Source organism: Desmodus rotundus, chromosome 2 (assembly GCF_022682495.2).
Source record: "Desmodus rotundus isolate HL8 chromosome 2, HLdesRot8A.1, whole genome shotgun sequence".
Taxonomy (NCBI): domain Eukaryota; kingdom Metazoa; phylum Chordata; class Mammalia; order Chiroptera; family Phyllostomidae; genus Desmodus; species Desmodus rotundus.
Window position 1 is genome coordinate 28,757,950 of NC_071388.1, and position 26,726 is coordinate 28,784,675.

Here is a 26,726-nt window from a genome sequence, read left to right on the forward strand (position 1 = left end):
ATGTTAGTGTGTAGTTATAAGACAAAAATGTCAGTTCTACTTTTCCTTTATCTTATGAGAGGAAGAAACAACCCAAGCTTGGCAGGCCCTCATATCCATTTTATCTATACCAGCAGCCTAAGATAGACATATACTCTGCAATTGATTGAAGTAAACTGTAAGTGCCGATTTGAACATTGTGTTATGGAAATTAAAGACTATAAATTGTATTTTCATTTAAGGAGTTTTACTGTTTTTTTTCTTTCCTGTTAAAGAATCAATGTCATGGTTGAGATCCCAGAATTATGCACCACAGAGCATGGAAGAGCCATTTTGGCCTGGAAATGTTAAGGGCAGGTGTGACCAGTTTTTCAGAGACATTGAAAAACTTTAGTAAATCTCTTGCCAAATGTGTAATTTGGGAAGCACAGCCTTCATGGGTTAGTTATCAGCAAAATGCTATTCCAAGTAGCTGAAGGTATTAACATTATGGATGGAATTATATCTCATCATTCGTTATATTTCTGAACAATGCCTGACAAAGGCAACTGGGTCAGTATTCAGTTGCTGTTATTGAATATATTTCCCCTGAGACTAATTAAACAACAGGTTTAGCTGCCTCTTTAAAATTACATGTTATTATTTGTTTTGATTAGGTGATGTACATACAGGTTACAAAGTATAAAGGTACTGAAAGGTAGAAGATGCAAAACACATTCTCAGTTCCGTATTTCTACGAAGCCATTTAGTTTCTTCCTCAGTCATTCACTTATTCTTTTAAAGTGTACACACTTTAAAAGAATAGTTATTCACTGTTATTCTTTTTTAAAGAATACTTTAAAAGAATAACAGTGAATAATTGTTTCATTTGTTGATTTTTTTGGAGGGGAGGTAGTGAGAAACACTGATTTGTTGTTCCACTGACTTATGCATTCGTTGGTTGATTCTTTTTTTAAAGATTTTATTTGTTTATTTTTAGAGAGAGGGGAAGGGAAGGAGAAAGAAAGGGAGAGAAACATCAATGTGTGGTTGCCTCTTACATGCTCCTTGCTGGGGAGCTGGACTGCAACCCAGAAATGTGCACTGACTGGGAATCCGAATGCGACCCTTTGGTTTGCAGGCCCACGGTCAATCTACTGAGCTACACCAGCCAGGCATTTGTCAATTCCTGTGTGTGCCCTGACCAGGGATCAAACCCACAAACTTGGCATATCTGTACAAGGCCCTAACCAACTGAGCTACCTGGTCAGGGCCCAGCGATCATTGCTTTCAAATAGAAATCATAATACATCTACAATGTTATGCATGTTGATTTCTTCTAATTCAAAAAATTGGAGACTTCCCTTATCAACACATAAGGACTTACCTAATCTAACTGCTATGTGATATTCCATCTTATGAGTAAAGCAAATTAGCTTCAATACTATCCTATTACTGGACCCTTATGGGTTTTTTTTTCCCTTAATCTTTATATATAGAAGAAATGTTTTACAGTCTTGTTGAATTCCTAGGAGATGCAAACTGCTCTCACTCTTTCTTTCCAGAGAAATAGTGTCCTTTCTCAATGTATAGAGAAAAAAGTTGTATTCACCATACTTTTCCTTGAATTATAAAAAACTCTTCTGTCCTCCTATTTCAATTTTCACATTTAGCAAACTGATTGTATTAGATCTCTTTTCTTAATCTTTTCATCTTTTTCCTTTTTTTTTTTTACTTTCTTTACTTCTATTTCATTTACTTTTCAATCCTATTGATATATTCTCTGTTTTCAGCCAGGATAGTTCTCTTTTGTGTTGCTCCTAGTGTGGGATTTATACTTGAGAATTGTTTATCCCTCTTACTTTTTTCCTCTGATTTACTAACACATGTTCTGTCTGTCTCTGTTAAGTGCCACATCTTTTTAAAATTCTTGGTTCTCTGCTTTGAAGTATTGGTCATACTATCTCTTATTTTATTAAGATTTTTAAAAATGTTAGTGGCAATTTTTTGTCACATTTTTATCTGCTTCATGAAATATTTTTTTTCCTACTGAATGTTTTTGTCCATTCTTTATTTTTCTGTTTCCTTCTTTTTATTCTAGAGTTTTTCTATAAATCTGGTGCTGGTTTCTTAATTTCAATGAGTTGAATTCTGGGATCAATAATTTGCAGAAATTTTGTGTAAGGCAGGAATTTTTCTTAGGGCATTATTGAATTAAGACATGATTTACTTAGTTTATTATTGAATAAATATATTCAAAAATATATATTAAGGCATTTAAAGTGTCTTAGCTTAATGATCCATCCATGTTCATTTTGACCTTTATCAGCCTGGCGTATCTTAAAATAATGAAAAGAAGGGGCATTGGGTAAATTTAATATCTGAGTGACAAGAATTTGATTGAATTTAGTTAGCAACATGATGCCTCCTGGCTCTTAATTAAACACAGCTGAATAAAAAATAAGTCTTTAAATTTTAAACAAATAATTACATAAAGTATATTTGAGAGTTATTGAATTATTATAAAGAAATAAAATCATTGGTAGAGTGCTACTCAAACTGAAAATATAGTATTGTGATTTAGTAAAATAAATTTAAAGCTTTTGTGACTATTATCTGAGGATGTTAACATACATTTTTAAAAAATATTTTTAAAGATTGTACTTATTTATTTTTGGAGAGGGAGGGAAACAGAAGGAGAAAGAGAGAGAGAGAAACATCAATGTTTGGTTGCCTATTGTGTGCCCCCTACTAGGAACCAGGCCAGGAATCCAGGCATGTGCCCTGACGGGGAATTGAACAAGCAACCCTTGGCTTTGCAGTCTGACACTCAATCCACTGAGCCACATCAGCCAGGGCTTAACATACATTTTTTATTGTCTTTTTATAGAGAACAAAAGTGTGATCAGCAATTGACAATCATTATATTGAAGTTACTTTTTCTGGGTGACATACTTCTATGAGATTCTAATAAAAACATTGTCACACTGATTTACCTATAGTTTTTGAGAATGTAGGTTTCTTTTTTTCTTCATTTCAGCATAGGAATCTGGACATTAGCATAACACATAACACCAACCTATACCCCTATACATTTTTAAGATTTAAAAAACATTTACTCTTATATGTCAGCAACATTTGGACTCTAATATTTAAAATAATCATATTTCTAGTACTAAAAACTGAGATAGGCAAAGAGCAAAACAGACCTCTGAAGGTTAATCCCAGTGCATCCCAGGGGTCATGCATGACTGAAATAGTGTGAAATAAAACAAAGAATTAAAATGAAAAACAATATGTAAGAGTCACATGCTTTATTCAGAAACTACAGAAGCCAATATGGTGGAATTTCTAGGAAGAAGTAACCTTATCTTTCTGTGTTTGTGTGTGTGTTGCCCATTGTCATTTTTAAAATATATCTTTTTATTTTATTTGTTTTCCATCACAATTCGCCCCTCCATATCCTCTTCCACTTCTTCCCACACTCCTTCCCCCATAATCACCACACCGTTGTCCCTGTCCATGAGTCCTTCCTCTTTTATCTTTTTTGCTCACTCCCTCCACACCCCCAACTTCCCTCTCCAGAGCTGTCAGCCTATAAGTCTGTTACTATTTTGCTTATTAGTTTATTTTGTTCATTGGATTCCACATATGAGTGAAATCATATGGTAAAAGTAGCTTTCTCTTAGTCAGAAATCAGTCTTGATTATCTGATAAAGAATTGGTCTGAACATGATACTTTTTATAGAAATTTTGAATACCACTATTTCATTTATTTTTTTAATTTCATTTTTAATTACTGTTAGCATTCAATATTATTTCATATCAGTTTCAGCTGTACAACATAGTGGCTAGACAATCATATACTTTACAAAGGATTCTCAATATTTCCAGTACATGGCTAAAGCAATTTTATGTCTACACACCTACCTTGGAGAAGAAACCTTCTGGAACTCAGATAAATATCCTTTTTATGACAAGGCCTTCCATTAGAATTTCCTCTTAGACACTGCCATATGGTGGAATTGCCCACTGATAGGTTAAAGCTATATTAAATATAATCTGTTTCCTCTTCCCTTTCCTGTTTCTTAAGGATTAGACTGGGAATTCCCACCTATTTCTGCCAAAATTTATGTCAACACTTATTCACATAACACTGTGTTAGCATAGGGCTATAGGAAAATAATTCATCTAAAAGAAATAAAAGAAATAATTATGTCCAAAGAATACTTGCTTTTGAAATTATTAATGCATAAAATTAAGAAAAATTTAGAATATTTATGAATAACAAAAATTTATTTTGAAAGGTTAAAAGGAATTTTAGCATTTAGGAAATTACATCAGCTAACCATAATGAGAATAAGTTTAAATAAAAACTATTTGGGATGCAAAACAAAAATTACTACCCTTAGTAACTGGTAATAAAATAATAGATTAGATATAGAAGGCAAATCAGGGAGGAAGAGCAAATGTCAGAGGGTAAACATCCCAAGTGAGAGTATTTCTAAGGAAAGCAATAAATAAATACTAAAGACAGGCTAAATTGGGACAGTTTCACATAATTAGACTCAAGAATAATAGGACCACAGGAGGTGAGAATAGAGTGGACAGAGAAAAAATAAGAAACATATATCTGAAAATCGTCACAAAATGGAGATACTAGTAGATTTTAACTAGTAGATTGAAATACCTTTGAAGACTTAGGGAAGAATGTGTTAGATAAGTAATAGTTAGATATATCTTGGTGAAATTATATATGTATATGTATGTGTGTGTGTTTCAGTTTCCTATGACTGCTGTAACACATTAACACAAACTTGATGACTTAAACAATTCACATTTATCCTCTCTCAGTTCTAGGAATTAGAAATTTGAAATCAGTTTCACTATGTCGAAACCAAGGTCTCATCAGGCTACCTTTCCTCCATCAGCTCCAGGGAAGAATTCCTATTTTTGTTTCTTCTAGATTCTGGTAACTGCTGACATTCCTTGCTTGTGGCTGAATCTCTCCAATTTGTGCCTCTGTGGTCACATTGCCTTTTTCTCCTCTTCTGTGTTTTCCAATCTCCCCCGGTCTCTCTCTTATAAGAATACATGTGATAGCATTTAGTGCCCTCCTGGATACTCCAATAAACCTCCCCTTCTCAAGATTTGTAACTTAATATTTTCTGCAAAATTATTTTATGCACTACAAGGTAGAATTTACAAGTTCCAGGGATTAAGAAGTGGATGTCTTTTGAGGGATCATTGCTTAGCCTTATGGGCTCCATGTATGTATGCACGCATATGTGAGTCTTATAAGTACCCAAAAAGAGATATGGATTGTATGCATGGAAGCAAAACTCTACTTGTTTTTAGATTTTTATTCTTTAGATTATTCAATATAGTTGAAAATATATTTAAATGATGATATTATAAATTTAACCAAATATGTATTTATTTGCAAAGGTAATCAAAAGATTCACTTGGCTATAAAAAAGCTTGGTTTATTTTCCTTAAAGAAAAAACTTTGTTGAATTACAGAAAGAAGGGAGATGAGTCAAGGTTAGAGACTTAGGAAGAAGAAAGTTGTTTTATAAAAGTCTGGCAATAAGCACTTAGCTTAAGAGAGACTTAAACATCAAATCAAGTCTGAGTGCTGGAGAGCTGGCTCTGCTCAGTCCAGATTTACACTCAATCTCTAGGTAATCTCCTCCAGTCCAATGGCTTTATATAACATCTTGATGCTGGAGACAACTTAATTTATATCTCTAATCTAGACATCTTCCTTCAGCTCAACTCTCATTTAACAAAGTGGTTTTTTTTTCCTCTCTCTTTCTTAGATATCTAATAGGCATCTGAAAGTTAACACACTCTTAAGCAAACTCTTGTTTCTTTATTCAGACCTTCTGGACCTACAGCTTTCCTTTTTTCAGAATATGAGAAACCTATTCAACCAGTTACTTAGGCAGAAAATGTTTATTTACTCCTCTAAATTAACATTTTTGAATTAACACATTGAATTCATAAATAAATTGTGAATTAAAATTTATCTCAGTACATACTGGCAGATATTTTAGAATATATATGTGATGTAAGCATATACATTTTGTAGTAGACAAAAATTCACGTATACATAAATATATATCAAAAAACTTTAAAAAGTTTTCTTGAGTTAGTATGATTATAATTTTTTTTAAAAAATTCCTAAGATTAATTTCAGTGAGCACACATCTTAAAAATTTGGACCAATACTATTAACATTTTTTACAGATAAGTAAAACAGAAAAAGACATGATAATTAATTGGGATATGGATATGAATCATCAAATTGTTTTGAAGGTGGAGGACCTCAGATACCTGTCTTCTTACTTGGCGCAAGTAGTTTATCTCTAAAGTTGCCTTTTAAATCTGTTGAGTAGGGATACTTCATGTGGGAAAATGTCCAAAAATATTACAGTATTGAATTTCTGTAGGTGAGATCCAGGTAAATTTAATAAAACCGACACCCTATGCATTGGACTGATACTAGCAATGTAATACTTTTCATCAGGACATTGACATATAAAAATTTAAATATTTCTTCAAGGAATAGTGACAATTTAAAATGTTGAAAATATGATTAAAAGACTTCATAGATATGGCAGAATATTTTCCAGGGATTGAAAGATATATATGAAATAGAATTCCATATAGTAGTGCTAGACAGCGATCAAGAAACTTAGGTGTTCTGGAATTTGACACAGTCCTTGGAAGCCTTACATCTGCTCTAAGGGAAATAAATTGTTGCCTCTCTACTTGGTTTTAATGCCAGGGAAATTGAGAGAAAGGACATGGTACTTACTCTACATCTCTGAAATCTTCAAAAATCTAAAAAGGAAGAAGGAATAGTGTTCTGTTAGAATTTTCACTTAATATTTTGCACATGACTTCAGAGAGAAAACTCCAGGGGAGATTATTAAAATTTTATCGTTCACGGTTATGTGAAAATGTTAATTCACTCACCAAAGAGAATATTATACACACATTTGGTTTAAAATTGAAATGCTACAGCAGATGTTAGCATTTGAGTTTTTCACTCACTTATTACCTTGCACAAAGATAGTAACTGCAAAATTATCATATTACAATGTTGTAAAACAAAGACACATTTCAACTAAAGTAAGCCAGAGAAAGATCTTTAAGAACAGTGGGAAAGGAAGAGTCTTCTTGGATGAAAAATGTTGTTTTGTGCTTGGGGCTACAGACTAAAGGCTCATTTCCATTGATGTGAAAAAACCATAGCTAAACCACGTTATGTTCCTTCCAAACTCATATGTTTCTGGGAATCACATTTCCTAGGGTCTGTTCCCAAAGGCCTGACAGTATACTGAAAATTTGCATTATAGATATTAATATAATCCTTTATATCACAAGGACTTCTAGACCACACCACAAAAATCTGCAGCTATTACTTTGCATTAAAGAAAAAGAAAGAAGAGAAAAAGGGAAATAAAAGAAATATTATGTGAAAAATGAATTTATTCACAGCCATTCTATCAGGAAAACAATATCACCATGAAAAGTTAAATATGATATAGAAAGGAAGAAGAAAAATATTCTGAAATATTAAGTACATGGTAAAAATTAAAAATGTCAAAAACTTAAAATTGACATAAATATGCAAATTATTGTCTGCCTAACATCTTACAGGGGTGTCCCACCTTTTGGTGTCTCTGGGCCACACTGGAAGAAGATGAGTTGTCTTGGGCCACCCATTAAATATATTGTGACACGTAATCACAAAAAAATCCAATAATGTTTTAAGTAAATTTACAATTTTGTGTTTGAATGCATTCATAGCAATCCTGAGCTACATGTGGCCCCTGGGCCATTGGTTAGACACCCCTGGAAGATATTAGGGGAAAACTAACAAAAGTGGGTATTCAATACCTCATAAATTCAAGTTCTGCCACCCTTTTCATTAGGTTGTTAAGAGAGTCATTGTTTCTGAAGGATATCTGCTGACATAAAAATATTTGTATTTTCCCAGTTGGGAAGTAGAAAATTGGTGGGATTGTGATTGGTTCCTAGGTCTTTTAAGAAGTCTTGGATGTTGGTTTAAGCTGTTAAAGTAAAAACTTATTGGGCAAAGTCAACAGTAAGGGATGATTTTATTCAAGACTGCTGCAATAGAAGGGAGAAATTGAACTCCTCTGTATCAAAAGCTGTGAGGGTGTGAACTGCTAAGGTGAGTTAACAAAAAGTTCTTGAGGACATTGGGGATGGGTTGACCAGTTGGTTGTGTTGAGCACATTGAGTTATTATTGAATTTGCAAATGTTTTTTGTCTATGATTAGGCCATCTGTGTTTGGTAATTGGCTCCCATCAAAGTAATGATCTTACCTTCATACAGAGACTGGCAGATGAAAGCACTATCTTTTTTAATGTCTAGTGTCAAAGCAATAGTTCCCAGGTCTTTACGAAAAGACATTTCCTGTGTAGTAAATCTGACAAAAGGCTGGGAGATTTTCATACATTTCAAGGTGTAGAGAAAGAATTAACAATTGTCAGATTTCTAAAATAGGCAAGAGGTCTGCAGTCCAGAAGAAATCTGTCCAAAGTTTAGACACACTGAGGGGAACATAAGAGAAGGAAATAATTCCTACCACTCATGACAGCATGGGTAGAATTGGAGAGCACTGTGCTAAGTGAAGTAACCCAGGTGGTGAAAGACAAATACCATATGATCTCACCTATAAGTGGAACCTAATCAACAAAACAAACATGCGAGCAAAATAGAAGCAGAGACATGTAAATAAAGAACAAATGGACAATGACCAGAGGGGAGGGGGGAGGGGATAACAGGGCTAAGAAGGGAAAGAGTCAAGAAACTTGTATAAAGGACACATGGACAAAGACAAAAAGACAATGGTTGGGGGGAGGATTGAATGTGGATAGGGGAGGGGAGGGTGGGGGCAAGTATTGGGGGGAAATGAGGACAACTGTAACTGAACAACAATTAATGAAAAAAAAAAGGAAAGCAGAACAAGCAAAAAAAGTATCTTGGTCAAGGCAATAACTTTGCATTTATACTGCAGGTTGAATTAGCTATATCAGTAATATTTCTCTGGTGTTTTTCTTTTTTCTCCCCTTTGGTTAAAATTAGGCATAGCTATCCTAGATAGAAAATCCATACACAGATAGATAGATAGGCGGACAGCCAGACAGCCAGACAGATCATTCTCTTGGCATATTCATTTCAAAATTTTTTAAATTCTTAACATTGTTAAATAAAATCTTATAGTTTATTCTCCAGAGACTTCTTTGCTAAGTATATTTTTTCCTTTTCCTCCCTGAACTGTTGAAGGAAATTTAAATAAATAAATAAATAAAATAGAAGCAAATTAAATGAGGGGTTTTTGCTTAATCCTTTTACTTTTTTCACCCAGCCCCATAGCCCCTCTTCCTGTGGTGTTAGTCTGTTCTCTGTCTGTCACTCTGTTTCTATTTTGTTTGTTAGTTATTATGTTAATTAAATTTCACATATGAGTGAAATCATGTGGTACTTGTCATTCTCTGCCTGGCTTACTTCATTTACCATAATGCTCTCCAGATCCATCCATGCTGTTGCAAAGGGGGGGATTTCCTTTTTTACAGCCTTGAAGTGCTGTGTAAATATATCAGCTTTCTTACCCACTCATCTACTGATGGATACCTGGGCTGCTTTCAAATCTTGGCTATTGTAAATAACACTACAATGAACATAGGGGTGCATATACTCTTTTGATTTGTGTTTTGGTTTCTTTGTATATATTCTCAGATTATATCTTACTTTAGTTTTCGGTACTTGACATATGATTAGATAGCCATCATGTGACTATAATACATTCTCCTTTTTTGAATATGGCAAAATCCCCTTTTTACTCCCTCTTGGAATAATTCAGTGAAAGTTTTTATGGTGATCTTTTGCTGAACATTAAAAACTTCTATATGTATAAATGCATGTATTTATGCATCTACCTCTGTGTGTGTGATTGTGGTGGTCCTTTCTTTATTCTTTGACCTTCTGACAGTTCCACCAAGATTGTGCTGTAAATAACTTATTGGTTTATGTTCACATTGAGTACATTCAGTCAAAAACCTTGCATTTCCTTTATTTCTTACCATCTTAATTGTAAAACAAAGTATAAACAGAACACTTTTTAAAGATTTAGTAAGGCTACAACTACCACAGGAAATTTGACTAATGAGTTTGTCTTTCTTCTTCAGCAATGTGGGAAGGTTCCATTTATTAGAATATTCTGTTAAAATGTCACAACAGCATTACATTAAGATTTATCCATGGAATTTATTTTCTGATTGATCAGAAATTAATTACTTTACTTTTAAAAATTATACCTTTCCTCCTGATGTTTCATATATCAAAGATTCCACATCAAAAGGAGGCTCAAGTGATTCCGAAAAGCGTAATGGATCCTGGAAGAATGGCGCCTGAAATCAAGGTGGTGGTGTTGAACTGAAAGCCTGATAATTCACCTACCATTTGTGTGTGTGTTTTTTTTCCTTCATCTCAAGATAAGGAAGAACCATAAAGCAAAAACATCCATTTCTAGCAATACTGAAATGCTATCAAAAGTGACTTGGCTTGTATACCAACTCTCTCTAACCAGCTGAAGCTGATCAAGTACTTTGAGTGAGGATGGCAGACCCGTACTAGCTCTAACTATAGACACACAGGGAAAGAGAAAACGAGACGGACTTAACAAACAGTATATGGACGGGTAGACTCACTTTGTTGTATCTTGAGTACTAGTTTTCAAGTCAACATAATCAACAAGTCTGCAGGTTTCTAAAACTGAACATCCCTAACTTGTCCCATTTAGTGAACGACAGTGAATTTATTCACTAGATATGTTCCATTGCCATGCAAGTTAGTAAGTGTAGCTTTGTAAATTTTAGGTTTTAAATATAATATTATTTGTCTGTCAAAAGTATAAATATTTGTCTCTTAGAATTGAACAGTGCTCTTATGAAAGCAGAACAATTGTTCCAAATATTTCTTGGTCTAGCCAAGTTTTCTATCCCAGATGGTACATGACTTCTGTCTTTAGATTTCTGTTCATCTACTGTTTTTTTGTTTTTGTTTTTTTTTAGTTATAGGAAGAGCGATTTACATAAGTACATGTTTGGAGAAGATCAAAGAGTGGGGAGCTGCAAAAGGGCAAGAGTTGAAAGAATAAAGAACATAATTTGGTGGCTCTAAGCATATATATATATATTTTTTTAAATATAAAACTGATGTATATTGCTTTACATTTTGTCTCTTAGTAGCATCATTTTGTTTCTACCCAAGGGATCAATCTCCTTATTTTAAGATTTGATCTTGTTTCATGTTAAAAAAAGGAGGCACATATATTCTGTTTCTTTTTGTAATTCATATTGATATTAAATTCATAGATTAATTAGAAGAAACAATATTGTAAATTACAATATCTGATGTTTCAAGATCTAATCATTTAAAAAAGATACCCATCTATGAGTGGTAATTCAAATAAACATCCAACTAAAAAGAGAATACAGATACTTTTAAGGTAATAAATGTTGAAATTATTTGGGAAATAAAGAATTTGAAGCTGTAAATCATTTTAATATGCATATAATTAATAGCCAATTTTAAATTGTGAAATTTAATTAAATATGTTTTAGCTTTTTGAGTTTTGTAATGCTAGGTACAATGCTAAGTGATACATGTGAGAAGTCAATATTATACTTCTGGCACTTTTGTTCAGCTATATAATAGCTTTCTTACTAGGCATGTAAGAGAGCTACCAATATTTTTGCCTTGATTTACAGGAAAATGAACATTCTATAAAGGGAAAATCTATTAATTAGAGACCTGTGCAGCTTTCTTTCTTGCTTGTGTAATCGTTAAATTGATTTTTCCAGTCTATCATGTAATTGCTCCAGCGATGGAATCCTGCTTTCCATTCTTGTTCTGCTTCATCAATATTTCCTTTAAAACATAGAATAAATTGAATTAATCTAAATTTAATTTCTATTTATGTTAATTTTAAAATAATTTTTATAACATGCCAGTTTTTTCAAGTATACTGAACAGCAATTTTATTTTTCATTATTTATTATCAGCTTTTCTTACTTCCTGAATAGCTTTTAATAAATTGTATATATTACATAATAATGCAAATAATGTATTTGTATAAACATATTTAAGGTACAAAAATGTATAATACATAAAATTCAAACATTAGTGTATAGATCATATGTCCAATTATATTGCATTGCATAAATTTGTTTTTATTTCTAAAAATCCATATATAATATCATTTTCTTGATTACTCCACTCATAACAAAATTTTTAATACATTTGACTTACATAAGTATTTATAATTCAGAGTATTGTTTCTGATGAAATGTTTATATCACTATATTTTTTCATAGATAACTTTGCAATTGGAATTCTATATCAATTTTGCACTCATCCAATATCAATATATTTTAATTTCAAACTACAATTAGTCATTAAAAACAGTTTATTGAAACTAATATAGGAAAGGTATTTATTAATTGCTTGCAAATTAGAAAGACTACTAAAGTAATCTCTGCATTCCAGTAATTTGCAAAGTACATGCATGTGTCAAGGGAGAGAGGTGTTTTTGTCAAAAATAATATGAAGCATTAACCAAAAATGGTCTATGTACTACAAAAACCTTGAAATCCTAACTTATTTGAAAGCATATATCCTGCATTTAAGAATAAAGTTTATGAACAATAGAAACTTTTAAATTATAAACTTTTAAAATCATATATTTATATTCCAAATATAAATAGATGGTCTATAAGATGCTTTTCATTATTTAAATTTATAAGTGTTTTATACCTGTGTAGCTATCTTCCTTTTTAAACATTTAGGATGCTGAGCTAGATATTGGTTTAAAAAAATTGTTATTTCTATTTTCCTAAAAATAAGACCTAGACTTTTTTAAATATATAATTTTCAGTAAGGAATTTAAAATAAATAATTATAAATTTTAAGATATTAATTTAGAGAGGACAGTTCATCTGATGTCATACTGTAATATAATATACATAAAAATATCTTCCTTTCATTCATACAATATGGGGTGCATTCAATAATTCATTTTTAGTTTATATAAAAATCAAAGTACTTAAAACATTTGTATAGCCATCAAAATATTCTCTGTAACTTAGATTAAACTGAGGTTTGCAATGTTCGTAATGTTTGGAAAATGGCCAAATATTTGAGAATTTATACAAAAATGTCCCATTTTTATGCAAAAATTACTTCTAAAAGTCAATGACCATAAAGACTCAAAAACATCAGATGCGGGAGAAAGATGTTTAATATCGTAACCAAATTATCCATTCTTGTATTACTTCTTATGATCACTAATATGTTTAAAATGCTGCTTGCATGAAAGAGGGACTAGAAAGTTCAGAAAGAACAAAATTTTTGATGTAACAAATAAATTATTGGTAATTTAGCATTTAGACTATAAATTCAAATACTTAGAGAAATTGTCTCAGATATGACTTTCTTTTCTTGTTGTTAGAATAATTCCAAAACTATCGATTCACATATAGGCAAATTTATTTGCTTATGTGTCATAATCAGACATTTGTATGATGTATTATATTGACGTACTTAACCTTATATTGTATAAATGCTCTGTAAACCTGCCTCCATTTTTCACTTAGAAGTACCGCACTTTGACTGAGACAATAAAATATAAATAATTTAAATATTTTATAACAGAATGCAGAGAAAGTGAAATACCATAATAAAGAAGTAATAAAATATTTTGAGTATCATGACATAAACCAAAACCAAAACTGAAAGTTTTCCTCCTTCCCCCATCCCCTCCAAAATGAGACCATTGCTTAAGTGTTCATTATTACTTAAGTGTTCATTACTTAAGTGTAGATTTACCATCTGTGAGATGTAGATAACAATGAGCAAACAACTCTGGCGGGTGTGGCTCAGTTGGCTGGAGTGTTCTCTCATGGGCCAAAAGGTCACAGGTTCAACACAGGTCAGAGCACATGCTTAGGTTGCAGGTTTGGTCCCCACCTGGGGTATATGCAAGGCAACTGATTGATGTTTCTCTCTCACATCGATGTTACCCTCTCTTTCTCTCTCTCCCTGCCCCCTTTCTCTCTAAGCATGTCTTCGAGTGAAAATATAAAAATGAAACAACCCCTCCAAAAAAAAAATGTAAGATACTACAGTGTGAAATAAAAAACATCAGCTTAGACTTTGTAGAGACATGGGTTGAAATTCCAGCTTGACCACTTACTGTATAAGTGATAGAAAGAATTTGCAACTTTTCAAATTAGTTCTCTACTCTAAATTGGGATACAAATCTCTATTTTGCAGTGTTACTGTGAAGGATAAATGGGATGGTGTACATGTTATGGAATCAAACTCTACACACCTAATGGGAACTCCACTAATGAATTTACTATCCTTGTCACAGAAATTTATTTCTAACTACTCTTTATTGAACTCATGTACAGCTACACCAGTACCAGTAGTTCATACACATATTGATACAGTTTTTTCAGTATTCTTATAATCTTCGATTTGCCCGCATTGTTCTCTCCTTTGGAAAAACAAAAACCAATCAACCAACCAACCAAATAAAACAGGTTAATCTTTCTTCCCTTCAGAAGCAGTAATAAAAATAAAGCCATATTTTCTCTTGTCAATTAAAAAAGAGTGATATTTCAAAGGAGCTGATTCTATTTAGTCAAGTCTGGGAAGTTAAAAAAAAATCAACACCAAGAGGTAAGTCAACCCAAAATTGTTAACAGAGTTCGAGTTTGAAAAAGAAATTAAATTGATATTGAATTGTACTGAACATTATAATAAAACTATTTTATGTATTTTCAGAGTTCACTGAAAATTTTTTCCATGCCTCTTACTACTTGCTTATTTCTGTATTTGTTGACACATTATTAAAATTACTGAGAAATGCATATTCTTTATGCAGTATATCAGAACTCATTAGTTCAATATAATTTCCTGTTATAATTTTGAGTATGAGATGATATAGAGTAAATTATATGAACTCAGGCTAGGCTTTGGGGAGATTTCATGTACTTATAAAATGAAAAAAAAAGGAATTTGATTTAATTATAGGTTACCCCCCATTTTTGGTGGTGGTGTTGTAATGTTTTGTTTTGCTTTTAATGAGGAATAAAAAATCCAGAATATGGAAACAGAAAAAAACATTTTGATTTTTTTCTCCAAATCAGTTTTCCACTTTCATTTTTGGTTTTCATTCCTGCTAAATGATTAGCAAACAGAAGTACATGATTCTTCAAAGTAACCCCTCCGAGTGGTATCTCAGGTCTTAAATTCAAATGTGGTCTTCTTTAGTTTTGACAAGTAACAATGTGTCATTGTTTATTCAAAGGCCTAAGGAGTAATTGGACATAATATATGTGGAACTCAAATGTTTTCTTTTAAATAAATTTACTCTTTTACTTTTAGTGAAAAATGTTAATTTCTTATTGACATTGACTGGGTCATTTCTTTATTTTCTTTTTTCCCCCAAATGGTTCTGAGATTTTATAGTTACATTTTTAAGCAAAACTCTGAGTTTGATAACATTTGAAACAAATATTGTATATTTTATTTCTTGCAGGTGCACATAATAATAGCATAGACATGTGCTAAAGTGTGGTTAGAAAGTTAAGTGCTAGAATTCATGTGTTTAAACAAGTGTTAGAGGTAGTTTTATTTGAGAACATTTATTGCTCAAATGTAAACTACTACTTATAAAGCTTATTGAATTTTCATCTCAAGTGAGGTAAGCATTATTGCATTTCTCCTTTTATGAAATCCAGTCTTTAATCATTCTTTGAAATTTTCTTTTCCTTGTAGACCTTCATTTTTTTAAACAATATTTTCATAAAACCTTCCACCCAGGTCATCTGAATAACTTCAATGTTCAAAACATCAAAAATTGAAATGTTTGAACTTTTGCAACTTGAAAAATATGTTTTGATAAAAACATGTGCTTTTAATCTTCTGAACACCTTCATAAAAATTATTTATAAAACCTAAAAACCTTTAATTTTACATTGTTTTTCTTTGTTTAAATGTAATTTGATTGCTAAGAATACATTGTTGATGTTATAAAACCACATGCATTTACTTTAAAATTTATAAAATATGTTTAATGTAACTTTTTTGAGAAAAATAGTGCTGAATTGTTGTATTTTCAGGACACATGGGACCATCCCCAGAACAGGCAGGACAGTCCCCCACAGAGCTGCTCAAACTACAGAGCTGTTCGGCACTGCATGAGAAGGAGCAGAAAGTAGCCAAAATGTTCAAAGTTTGCTTATTAAATCTACTTTATGGCAGTTTAATGTTTAGAGAGAGAGATTTTGAAGTACATCTTCAGCAACTGCTAATTCCTAAATTTCATGTTATCAACAAATAAATTGCAATAGACCACATGTACCTGAACCAGAATGGCTCAGTTTGGCTTATAGTAAGTTAGTCATTTACAATTTCCTCCAACCCCTCTCTTAATTTTTCTCAAATTATGACCTTCTTATTTAAAGGATTTTAAGTGAAGATTAGGAATGTGCAGTGTGTGATATGTTAAATGGTACCTCTTCACTGCTCTTGGCAGATTAAACATGTTGGTCCATTGTTTTTCACACCCAGAAGACACAAGGGCATCACTGTACCTCTGCCAAGGGATGCAGAGCCCGTCTCTGGACATATATTATGTCACAGAACATTTGGTAATATGCAGAACACTGGTATATAAGAAACATTTCCCAAACAGATGGGGTGCATAATTATAATTTTGGTGAATAATATGTGATAATCAGAAGGCATATTAAACAATAAAATATAGCTCTGAGGTGCTCCTGTTTGCCTGAAACTAACCATTTCCCTCTCTAAATAAGAAACTAAAAATATCTACTAATTTGTGATATTTAATATATAGTCTGAGAATTATAGTGTTAGGATGAACAGAATGGTAAAGTATAAAGGAAGTGGCCAGCAATATGTCTGAAGGTTGAAAGTCAATTATTTTTATTTGAAAATATTTAGGTAGAAATTGCCTGGAAGAGCCACAGGGACTATAAACAGCTGGTCATTTTAAAACCAAGCATTGAATTGGATATGTATGTGTGGTTTTTTTTAATCACAAAAAAGGTGATCATTCAGGCTGTATGTTCAAGTTGATTTAAATAATTTTGCAATAATACATTTTTAAATAATATATTTTGAGCCAATTTTCCTAGTACTTCCTTATATAAGTCTAAGAAATCACTTCTTGAAGATTAGTTAACTAACTTACTATCCATTTATTAAATTATGTAATATATATACGTGTTCTTACATAAGTATTTCCAAGTTCTGAATATTTAGAAATATTTGTATTGTGTTTTAAATGTAAATTTTAGAGTTTTTCCTCATTTATAAATTGAAAGTTTCACAATTTATCAATAAATTTGTTTTTTATCTCTCTGTGAGTATAAATTATATTTTGTTTTAGTTGTCATTATAGGCATTATTTATTTTATATACTTATTTATTTATTATCCATTAATTAATTTCACCAAAAAATGGCCCAATAGCAAGTAGTACCCTATTTTAGTCCCACAACTGTTTTATGTTCTTCTAGGGAAAAATTTATATTTTAGGTTTATTTATTTAACTACAAAAATGCTACTTATATAATAAGCCCTCAAAACATACCCAAACTTGCTGGAAGACAGTTGTTAATATAATGGACTCACTGGAATCAAGTAATTATAACATCACAGATTAACACCATCACCATGGCTTGGATAGTCTGACTTTTCCCCCTTTTTCATAACCCACAGCCAATTATTTAACTAAATACCAAAAACACACACTTGTTATTTCCAAGACTTTGGGAAAAAACAGTGTCCAGAATCGGCATTGTTGAGCGCGTAACTTAGTATATACTTTCGGTGACTCTGCGTTTAAGATTAAATATTTTTGTTCAGTGCCTTTGAAGACAGGCCATCTTGTACTACTATTCTGGGTCCCATCTGGATTTCTAAAAAAAGAAAGAAAGAAAGAAAGACATTATTGCTCTACTGAAATCATCGTTAGATAAAAATATTGTTCTCAAAAAACAGAGGTTTTTAACAAGTCAGAAAAAATGGCGGATCTGTTTTAATGAGGTCAAGCATAAAGGAACTCGGTTGAATGTTTTCAGTACCTTCAAGCAGTGTGTTAGTTAAAATTGTAGGAAGTATTTGGAGAACTTTTTACATGAGTATCTGCATAACATTCATGGAGAAAAACATATTTTCTATTCAATACTGATGTTTTTTTAAACATGCTCAAAGCTTAGTGTTATTATTTTTTCATCTTTTCCCTTATCCCAGGCTCAGTCTTTTCACAATGAACATTAATAACATCTACTAAACATCTCTTGCATCTATTTCAATCTATTCGTTATCCTTATTGCCTGAGTACGGGACCAATTACACATTTCCTTATTATGTAATAAACATATTACTCTAGGAAGCTGCCTTTAGTCTCACTTTTAAGTTGATCTTATCTTCTTGAAGATCTGTTCACAGAGTAAAATCTTTTTAATAATTCCAAGTGAGTTCAGATAAAGGTTAATAAATATGATGCCACCCATGTTTCCAAGCTTATTTTCAGATATTTTCTTCATAAGCCAACCAACAGGAATTAGGAATAGTCCCTTAGTAATTTCCTTCCTTATTTTGATTTCTTTTCTTTGCTCTAGCTATTACTTCTGCTTAAAAGTATTTCATTCCCTAACATCATGTGTCTGATTCAAAAATTGTATATTCTCTTTTTGTGATGATATTTTTCATACCTTTCATTGTATTTTAATAGTCCTTTTTATTGTTTTTTCCATTACGATTTTTCCTTATATGCCCTCTTCTACTTCCCCTCTAACCCCCACAAAAAGACAAATACCATATGTAGAATCTTCTGAACAAACAGAACTAACAAGCAAAATAGAGACAGATTCATAACTAGAGAGCAGGATGACTGCTGTGGGGGTGGAGTTGAGGGATGGAGAGATCCATCAAAAGAAAAAGAACCCATGGACAAGGACAACAGTGTCCTTTTGGTTTTGAAATCAATAACACTTGACTCTATGTTTTAGAAACTTACAGTTCTGGCTTCATTTATACCTTTGCACCACTCAGTAATAAAGCACTACCTTGGACGTACAAATGGAAACTCCAAGAGTGAACATTGTGAAAGTGGCTCCAAGTAGAAAATCCATAGGTTTTCCTTTAATATATACTTTAAACAATAATTGTGAGACAGACATCGCTCTAGGCACTAGAAATAGAAATAAATGTAGGAAACATAGTTTCCATCAGGGTGTTTACAAACAAGCATACCCATGAAAGCAAAGAACCACGAAGGTAGGGTCACCTAAACCAAGCATAAACAAAGGGGTACATCATCAGAAGGGGGCTCAAGCACTATGTTTGAAAGGACCGTAACTGAAGGAATGAACTCTAATTGAAGAAGAGGAGACAAGGAACTGAACCGGAATGAAAAATTGGGAAAACTGAAGAAAGGGAACGGAATTAACATAGGCAGAAATAATGAGTGTTCATCTTAGTTCAAATACTAATGAAAACCTAGTTTTCTTGGATTCTAGGATAGAGGAGATACTACTAGAGTTATAGCTTTAAGATATTAGTGCTATCACATTAAGACCTGACAGTCTAGAAAAATGGTTTAGACTTTAGCCTGTAGGTATTTACTATTCTTGGGAGAATTTTTTTACTAAATGGCTTACTGTGAACAAAACATTTTCAAATTATTGATATGGGGGTAATATCGAGAATAATTAAGAAACCTATAAAATAGTCACAGGTACCTTCATCATAAACAGAATACTACAGTGATAAGGATTAACAAGTCATTCCTTTCTCTTAGAGGCATTCTGCCTTAAGCAAAATCATATAAGAAAAAATCCAGTTGAATTTTCCTAAAAGTTCAGCACATAAAATCCTTCATCATTCAATACTTTGTGCATGGATAAGAAGTTGGCAGTAGTGATAGAAAATACATTTTCTTTTTTGCCACAAGCCTGTGAACGCAGTAGATTTTGGAAAGATGAGGAGACATTCGTCCAACATGATTATCTAGAGGCGGATTTTGCCATCAAGAACTTATATCAAATAAGCACCACAAATTTATATTTTATAATAAATGCAGACATACTCAACCATGAATTCAGGAGCTTTAATGATAAATAGCTTTTGATGGACTAGTTGATTTTATTTAGGGATTGGATGATTTAATAAGATTTATTAATAAGCAGAGCTATTCAAGCTAAACCCATAACATAACAAGATTGAAACCTCCTGCTTTAGGGTATTATTTGAGAGAGGTCATGAAGCAATTTCTCCAGCTCACAGATGGCACACTTGTCAGGTGAATTATCGAGTCTTTTTCCTTTCCTTTAAAGCTTTAGAAACTGACAAGTACAGCTGCTGGAGGCTGGATGTTAAACCAGGAGAACCATTGGTCTGATTCGGTACAGCAATTCTTATGTTCCCAAATTGCCCACTTGCCTTCTAATTCCACTCTAATTAACTTATGACAACATTTTAACCGCACATTCATTTCTGGCTTCTGCAAATGGTGACTTAAGCAGAGCTGACTTGTATTTGAGTTCAACAGTGAAGCCATAATGACACTGCCAGTGTTGATTTAACAAACTTTGTCTCATGAAATAACGCATGACACTCCAAATTACAATTCAGAGATAATACAGTTCCTTTGCCTATGGATGCACATTTAGTTTTCAAGAAGTGATTGAAATGCTATTGAAGGGATGAAGCATTTCACTTGGTAATTTGAAGAAATCTCTAAAGACTTTAAAGTTTAACAAGAGATATTATTCTCTTCCTATCTGTAATGATTAAAAAACTTTGTGAAATACAACATATTTTCCAGATATACAATTTTAAAACGCATGAAATTTTAATCTCAACATTATAAGATGCATTTAAACATCTTCACCTTGCTATTAAAAAAATTCTGTTCTTGTAACAAAATAGAGACTTTAAAATGATAATGCCTGAAATTTTCCATGAACAAGAGTGATTTTTGTTTTATTTTTACTATCATATTATTTTTATACTTTGCAATTCCTAAAAGTAATCTAAAGATCTTCTATTATGCTTTTCTTCTTATGTAGGTTTGAAAAGTTTTACATTTTATCTTATTTAACCCAAAAAGGCAGATTATTCTTGTAACATCTGTGTTTGGGGGTATTATCTGCTTGTTATTGATGTGTGAGCCCAGATTAGACAAATAATCTCATACATAGATATTTGAATGACATTAATTGACTCAGCATTCTTGATATGAAGTATTAGGCATTCAGCTCCATACATCAAGTTTTCTTGCAGTTATAAACCCCAATATAACCTACCAAAACTGACACTGAATTTAAGATTCTTTTTGCCTAAGAATTCAAAGGCAGAGATGCCCAAGTAGGTTATACAGCTACATTAAAGTGAATATATTTCCTTTTGCTTTACCATCTAATAAAATGAAGACATGATTAATAGTTGTATATTGAAAGAACATCTGAAATATTCTACTATCATAAGAGGCCTATGGGATAATAGTTTATATTACATAATTTCTTATATAAGCAGATATTCATAGATTTGTATTTCATGTCATTTTATACTTAAATCAATTTGTATTTTAATTTAAAGAATTGAAGTGCTAACAGAGAATCTGAATGTAGAAAAGCGTCCATTCATTCAACAAATATTATTGAATGCATAGTAGGTCAGGCTTCTTTAAGTCACAGAAAATTCAACAAAGGCAAATTAGAAAGTCCTGCCTCTTGCAGTTTTCATTTTTTTGGAGATAGACAATAAACAAGATAAATAAATAAAATACATTAAATAGTAATAGATGCTAGAGATAATAAAATGGAGAGTAGAAATAATAGGAGATGACCACTAAGTATCAGTGAGGAGGGGCAGAAGTGAGAGGGGATGTAATAATGGTGGAGACACAGGTGAAACAGTGACACTAATAAACAGCAAAAGATACATAAGATCATGCTTTTCCTAAGATCACATTCTTGGCTTCATTTTGTCAAGGAAACTCCTAAGGATAATTCGAGACATTAAAAATAAGTTTTTGATTCCTTCTAGGGGAATTTTCTGTGACTGCAATACATTTTTGAATTTAACTAAATTTCATTACTGATTTCGTTTAATTAAGTGTTCTTAAACCTGTGCAATCTTATAGCTGACTAAAAGAGAGCTTTCTTAAATTAAGCTGTTAATAATAATATTTATTCTTAATTATATAACCAACCAAAATGAGTTTAGGACCCACTGAATTCTATTATAGCAACTTTGTAGTAATTCATAAATTCATTTCCAACACCCCAATCATACTGGCTCCATTTTAATCTACAAAGCTAATCCTAGGTTGATGGATTAGTTTTATAAACCTTCTTATACTGAACTTCATGGTTTTCTACATGGCTTCTAAGATGAATCTTTAAAAAAATGGAGTAATTTAGCGTCGTCCATTTCCCCATCTGGAAGGACGTTGGTGTTGAGGAGACGACAACCACCATGTCTTCCGGTGCTTTGACAAAACCGCAGATGTGCGGCCTCCTGGCCAAGTGTCTGCAATTTCATCTTGTGGGAGCCATCCCTGCATCCCTGGGGGTTGGAGCTTCCTATAAGTTTGGTGTGGCTGAAAAAAGAAAAAAAGGCATATGCAGATTTCTACAGAAATTATGATTCCATGAAAGATTTTGAGGAGATGAGGAAGGCTGGTATCATTCAGAGTGCAAAGTGATCTTGGAATGCAAAGAATGTCTCTGGGGTGAGTTCCGTGGAAGGCTGTCACTGACCTGCATTCCTGAACTATGAAACATGAGTATTTGAGCCAAGAAAAAGTTTCTCTTGATAAATAAACAATTAAGAAATACTGTGGAAAAAAAAATGGAGTAATTTAAACAATTTTTCTTTGCATACATACACAAACATGCCTATTTCTATTTCAGCCTGTGTACTTTACACATTATATATGCATATTTGTGTATGTACATGTATGTGTGCCTATATTCTGCAACTTGAATATTAAAGAAACCAAACACAATTGAATGAATATTAGTTACATAAAAATTTAATTTATATCATAACATTCTATTGCACCTCACTGTAAGGATGCCAATTTATATAAATAATGAGTATATTTTGAGAATTTTGCATGCTCAGCATTTATCATAAACCTAAAAAGAAAGTTCAAAAATATTTGTTAAAATTAGAAGTGAACAGCCTTCAGAACTTTGGATATATTTTGCATTGATTCAGTATCTCTTTAAATTATTAATTTTCACAGTGTTAGAAAAGAGAAATTCACTTTATTCTCATCTGTTAAGATAAAAAAGTCTTGTAAACATTACTTTAAAGATTAAAAACTTGAAAACTCACATTGACCCTTTAAGTGCCTAAAGATATAATAATACTATATTTATCTTCAAAGTCCTGTATCAGCTGATGAAAAATAATAATATGCATGAGTGTCTCTTAAGCCTGTTCAATTATGTCCTCCATCTAGACTCACTGTCTATACTGTTTTCCCTCTGGATGAATAAAGACAAAAATATCTGTTACTAAAGCACCTGATACGAAGTGTATAATAATTGATTGTATAAAGTGTATACAAATTGATTGTAGTCATACATATAGTATTCTTTATAAGTGGATTACTTACAATTTAGATTATAGTTAATGCAAATATCTAAATCTAGGGGGGGGGTTTGTTATTTGCATCCTCTTATTACTCAACATTTTCTTTGCAAACTATAGAAATGAGGACAGTAATTTTTGAAGAACGGATTCTTTAGAATTCCCTAGATTCTTTAGTTTGTTAAGTTTCCTCCTCACTCCAACAGGTTTGTTTGTCTAGGCAGGAATCTGGTCACCTGAGGGGCAGGACTGCCTTGCCAGTGATTCAGAAATTGTCTACATCTGCCTTCTTGAATCAAAATATAATATGGAAGTAGAGTCCATGTTCAATTTGGTTATTAATTTTTAAAATTATTTTATCATTCTTAACTACAGATTGGGATACATTCTAAACTTCTTCACAGAGAGATTGGAATCTAGATCTGTATGAGAGAAAGAATAGAAGGGAAAGGAAAGGATGAGAAGGAAAGGGAAAGGAAGACAAGGGAATGGAAGGAAATCCAAAAGGAAATATATAAACTGTGATTTTGTTACCAAATTTTCTGAAAAAGTAAAATACATCAATGAGCCAAACTTTCTAGTGGAGGACAAAAAGGGAGAGGAATATTTATTTCCACTCAACACTAATAAAAAGAAGCCAATCACATTTCAGTTTTAAAAGTACCATTAGAAAAATTAGGTATATTTAGCTGTACATCATCTTCCAATCTGAAGATTAATTAGCAACTGAGGTAACTTGAGTCCTGCGTAATATGGGGTGAGATTTTAGCACTAGCAATGCGCAAAGGCCAAGTACACTGTAATGCAGTTAGACATGTGCTATGCGTATGGATGCCAGGTAAGTAAGAAGAACCGCTGGTCTAAAAAATGATGTAAAAAATAAGCCTAAATACAACATACAAGGTGAAAATTCTTAAGTGCTGCCTGTGTTAGGAACCTTGTCTAATCATTTAAAAAAGATTTTTATTACAATCATCTAACAAAAGACCTGGTACAGGTTATCAGTCAGTGTGGTAAATTCTATCATATTTAAGGGGGAAAAGTAGTAAACAATGACTTACACACAAAGATTATTTGACTTTTAATCCAAATCTAAATCTCCTAACATATTTTTACCTTTGCTGAGATGTGATTTTTTTCTTCTAAACTTATAACTAGGAATCAAATGTCCACTTTAAAATACATTTTCTATATTTTATTAGAACATTTGAATTTTCACTAGTAGTTAAAAGAGGTTTTGTACTTAACCAACTTTCTTAAATACGTCATAAAAATAGTTGGGTGGAGTCATGCAAACAAATTGATTCCCAGTGCACACACTTAACAATTAGGTTGCATTGTACAGTCTCATTTCTTCATCAGTTGAAAGGGCAAAATATTGCTAAAGGACCTCAAAGATCTTTACTATAATGGTGGTATGATGAATGAACAAACTTCCATGGCCTGGAAGATTTTTTTCTTCTTTCCTCTGCATTTTATGGGCAGAAAGATTTGTTTAATTTCCTGGAGAGTTAAAGAGGAACACTAGGCAAGGTTTAGCCTCTAGTTCTCAGGAAAATGAACTAGGCTGAATACTAGATTGATCTAGAGAGAAGAAAGAATGTTTCTTCCCTTCTTTCCTTCCTTCCTTCCTCCTTCATACACACACACACACACAATATATATATATGGAATTCATTAACATGTGATATATGCTATATAATGTAATAACATATATAACATAACATAATATAATATATGATTCCTTTATATATAATATACAATAATATTTCTGTATCATCATATAAATAGTATCTTTATATGTATAAATTATACAATCATATATAATATTCAATCTATATATAAGTATATAATTCCTTTATATAACATATTATGCATATAATCATATATTATATATAATTATATATATAATTCTTTTTATATCTTCCTCCTTTCCTCCTTCCTTTTCTTGCATCTTTTCTTTTTTATTAGCTTAATAAATGCATACAGATATCTCGCCTAATTTCTGTGTTGCTCACTAGTGACAGAAGAACCACTTCTATAATTTTGTTTGTTTTCTAGTGTCAGTAGAGTAACTGCTGTCTTTGGGATGGAATCTCAGAGGGGCTGTAGCCTAAAGGTTTGTGGAAAGTTCCAATGCATTTGCACATATGACACTAGAGCACTTATTTTAACAAGAGGGCAGACAGCAGTGACTATGGATAAGATAATAATCCCAACCTTGAAACAAATTAGTGTCTTTTTTGAGTCCTCCAAATTCTATCAGTTTTATTCTTCTTCATGTCAGTTTGTTTTAGTCTGGGCCAGAAAGCTGATGACAACAAGCCCACTCTTCCAGGGATAAGCCTGGGAAATTCCAAGGAAAGGTTGTGGAAATTTAATTTTGTAGTAGCACGTAAGAGTCTTAAAATACCTTGATTTTAGGGAACATGAATATTACAAGGGGCTGGGGAAATCAAACGCTTTAAAAAATTATTCACAGCCTTAAAATATTGTGATTTTTTCCTCCAATTGGTAATTTGAGCTTATCAGAAAATTCTTCTAGAATTCAAAGTTATGTCCTTTAGAACACCACTTGCTGGAAATCCCTATATTGACTAATCTCCATTTGACAGGAAAATCCCATGAGAGCAGAGAGAGCGCCTGTTTTTACCCATGTAACCTAGCACAGTCAGTGCTCAATGAAAGCTGCTCTGCAAGTGTCTTGCCTACCAGGGCGCTTGATGAAGTGAGGAACCCATTACACTGCAGGTGAACACAGCGCAATGTTATTATAGAGGTGCACATAGAAGTATCTCCAATTTTCAAAGAAAAGATTTAAGTAATATGATGAATACATTGCAAATTAAATTTTTAACAATGTATGTATTTGATTTTATTTTTATATATACAAAACACCATTTCTAGGGAAAGTAAGGTGAAACAAATATGTCATGTTAAAGTGTATATAAGAAAATGACACTATTTTTGAAGGAAACTTTTAGCACAACAAACAGTTTAAGTTTTACTGCAATACA

General features: G+C 32.2%; 1 protein-coding gene and 1 pseudogene across 2 annotated transcripts in view; one reads left to right on the forward strand and one right to left on the reverse strand.

Annotated features, from left to right (window-relative positions):
• Nucleotides 1-6,674: 6,674 nt before the first annotated feature.
• BCHE (butyrylcholinesterase) overlaps nt 6,675-26,726 on the reverse strand; it is a 47,512-nt gene continuing 27,460 nt past the window's right edge. The window contains exons 3-5 of one of the 2 annotated variants that reach the window (XM_053918068.1): nt 17,851-18,017; nt 11,816-11,932; nt 6,675-6,807 (exon numbers count right to left, since the gene is read on the reverse strand). In XM_053918068.1, the coding sequence (XP_053774043.1) occupies nt 6,800-6,807; nt 11,816-11,932; nt 17,851-18,017 (292 nt within the window). In that variant the 3' untranslated portion in view covers nt 6,675-6,799. Of the gene's footprint in view, nt 6,808-11,562; nt 11,933-17,850; nt 18,018-26,726 lie in introns of those variants that run through there. The other variant, XM_024560410.3, reaches the window with a different exon arrangement.
• On the forward strand, nt 22,529-22,953 carry LOC112304781 (cytochrome c oxidase subunit 6C-like; annotated as a pseudogene).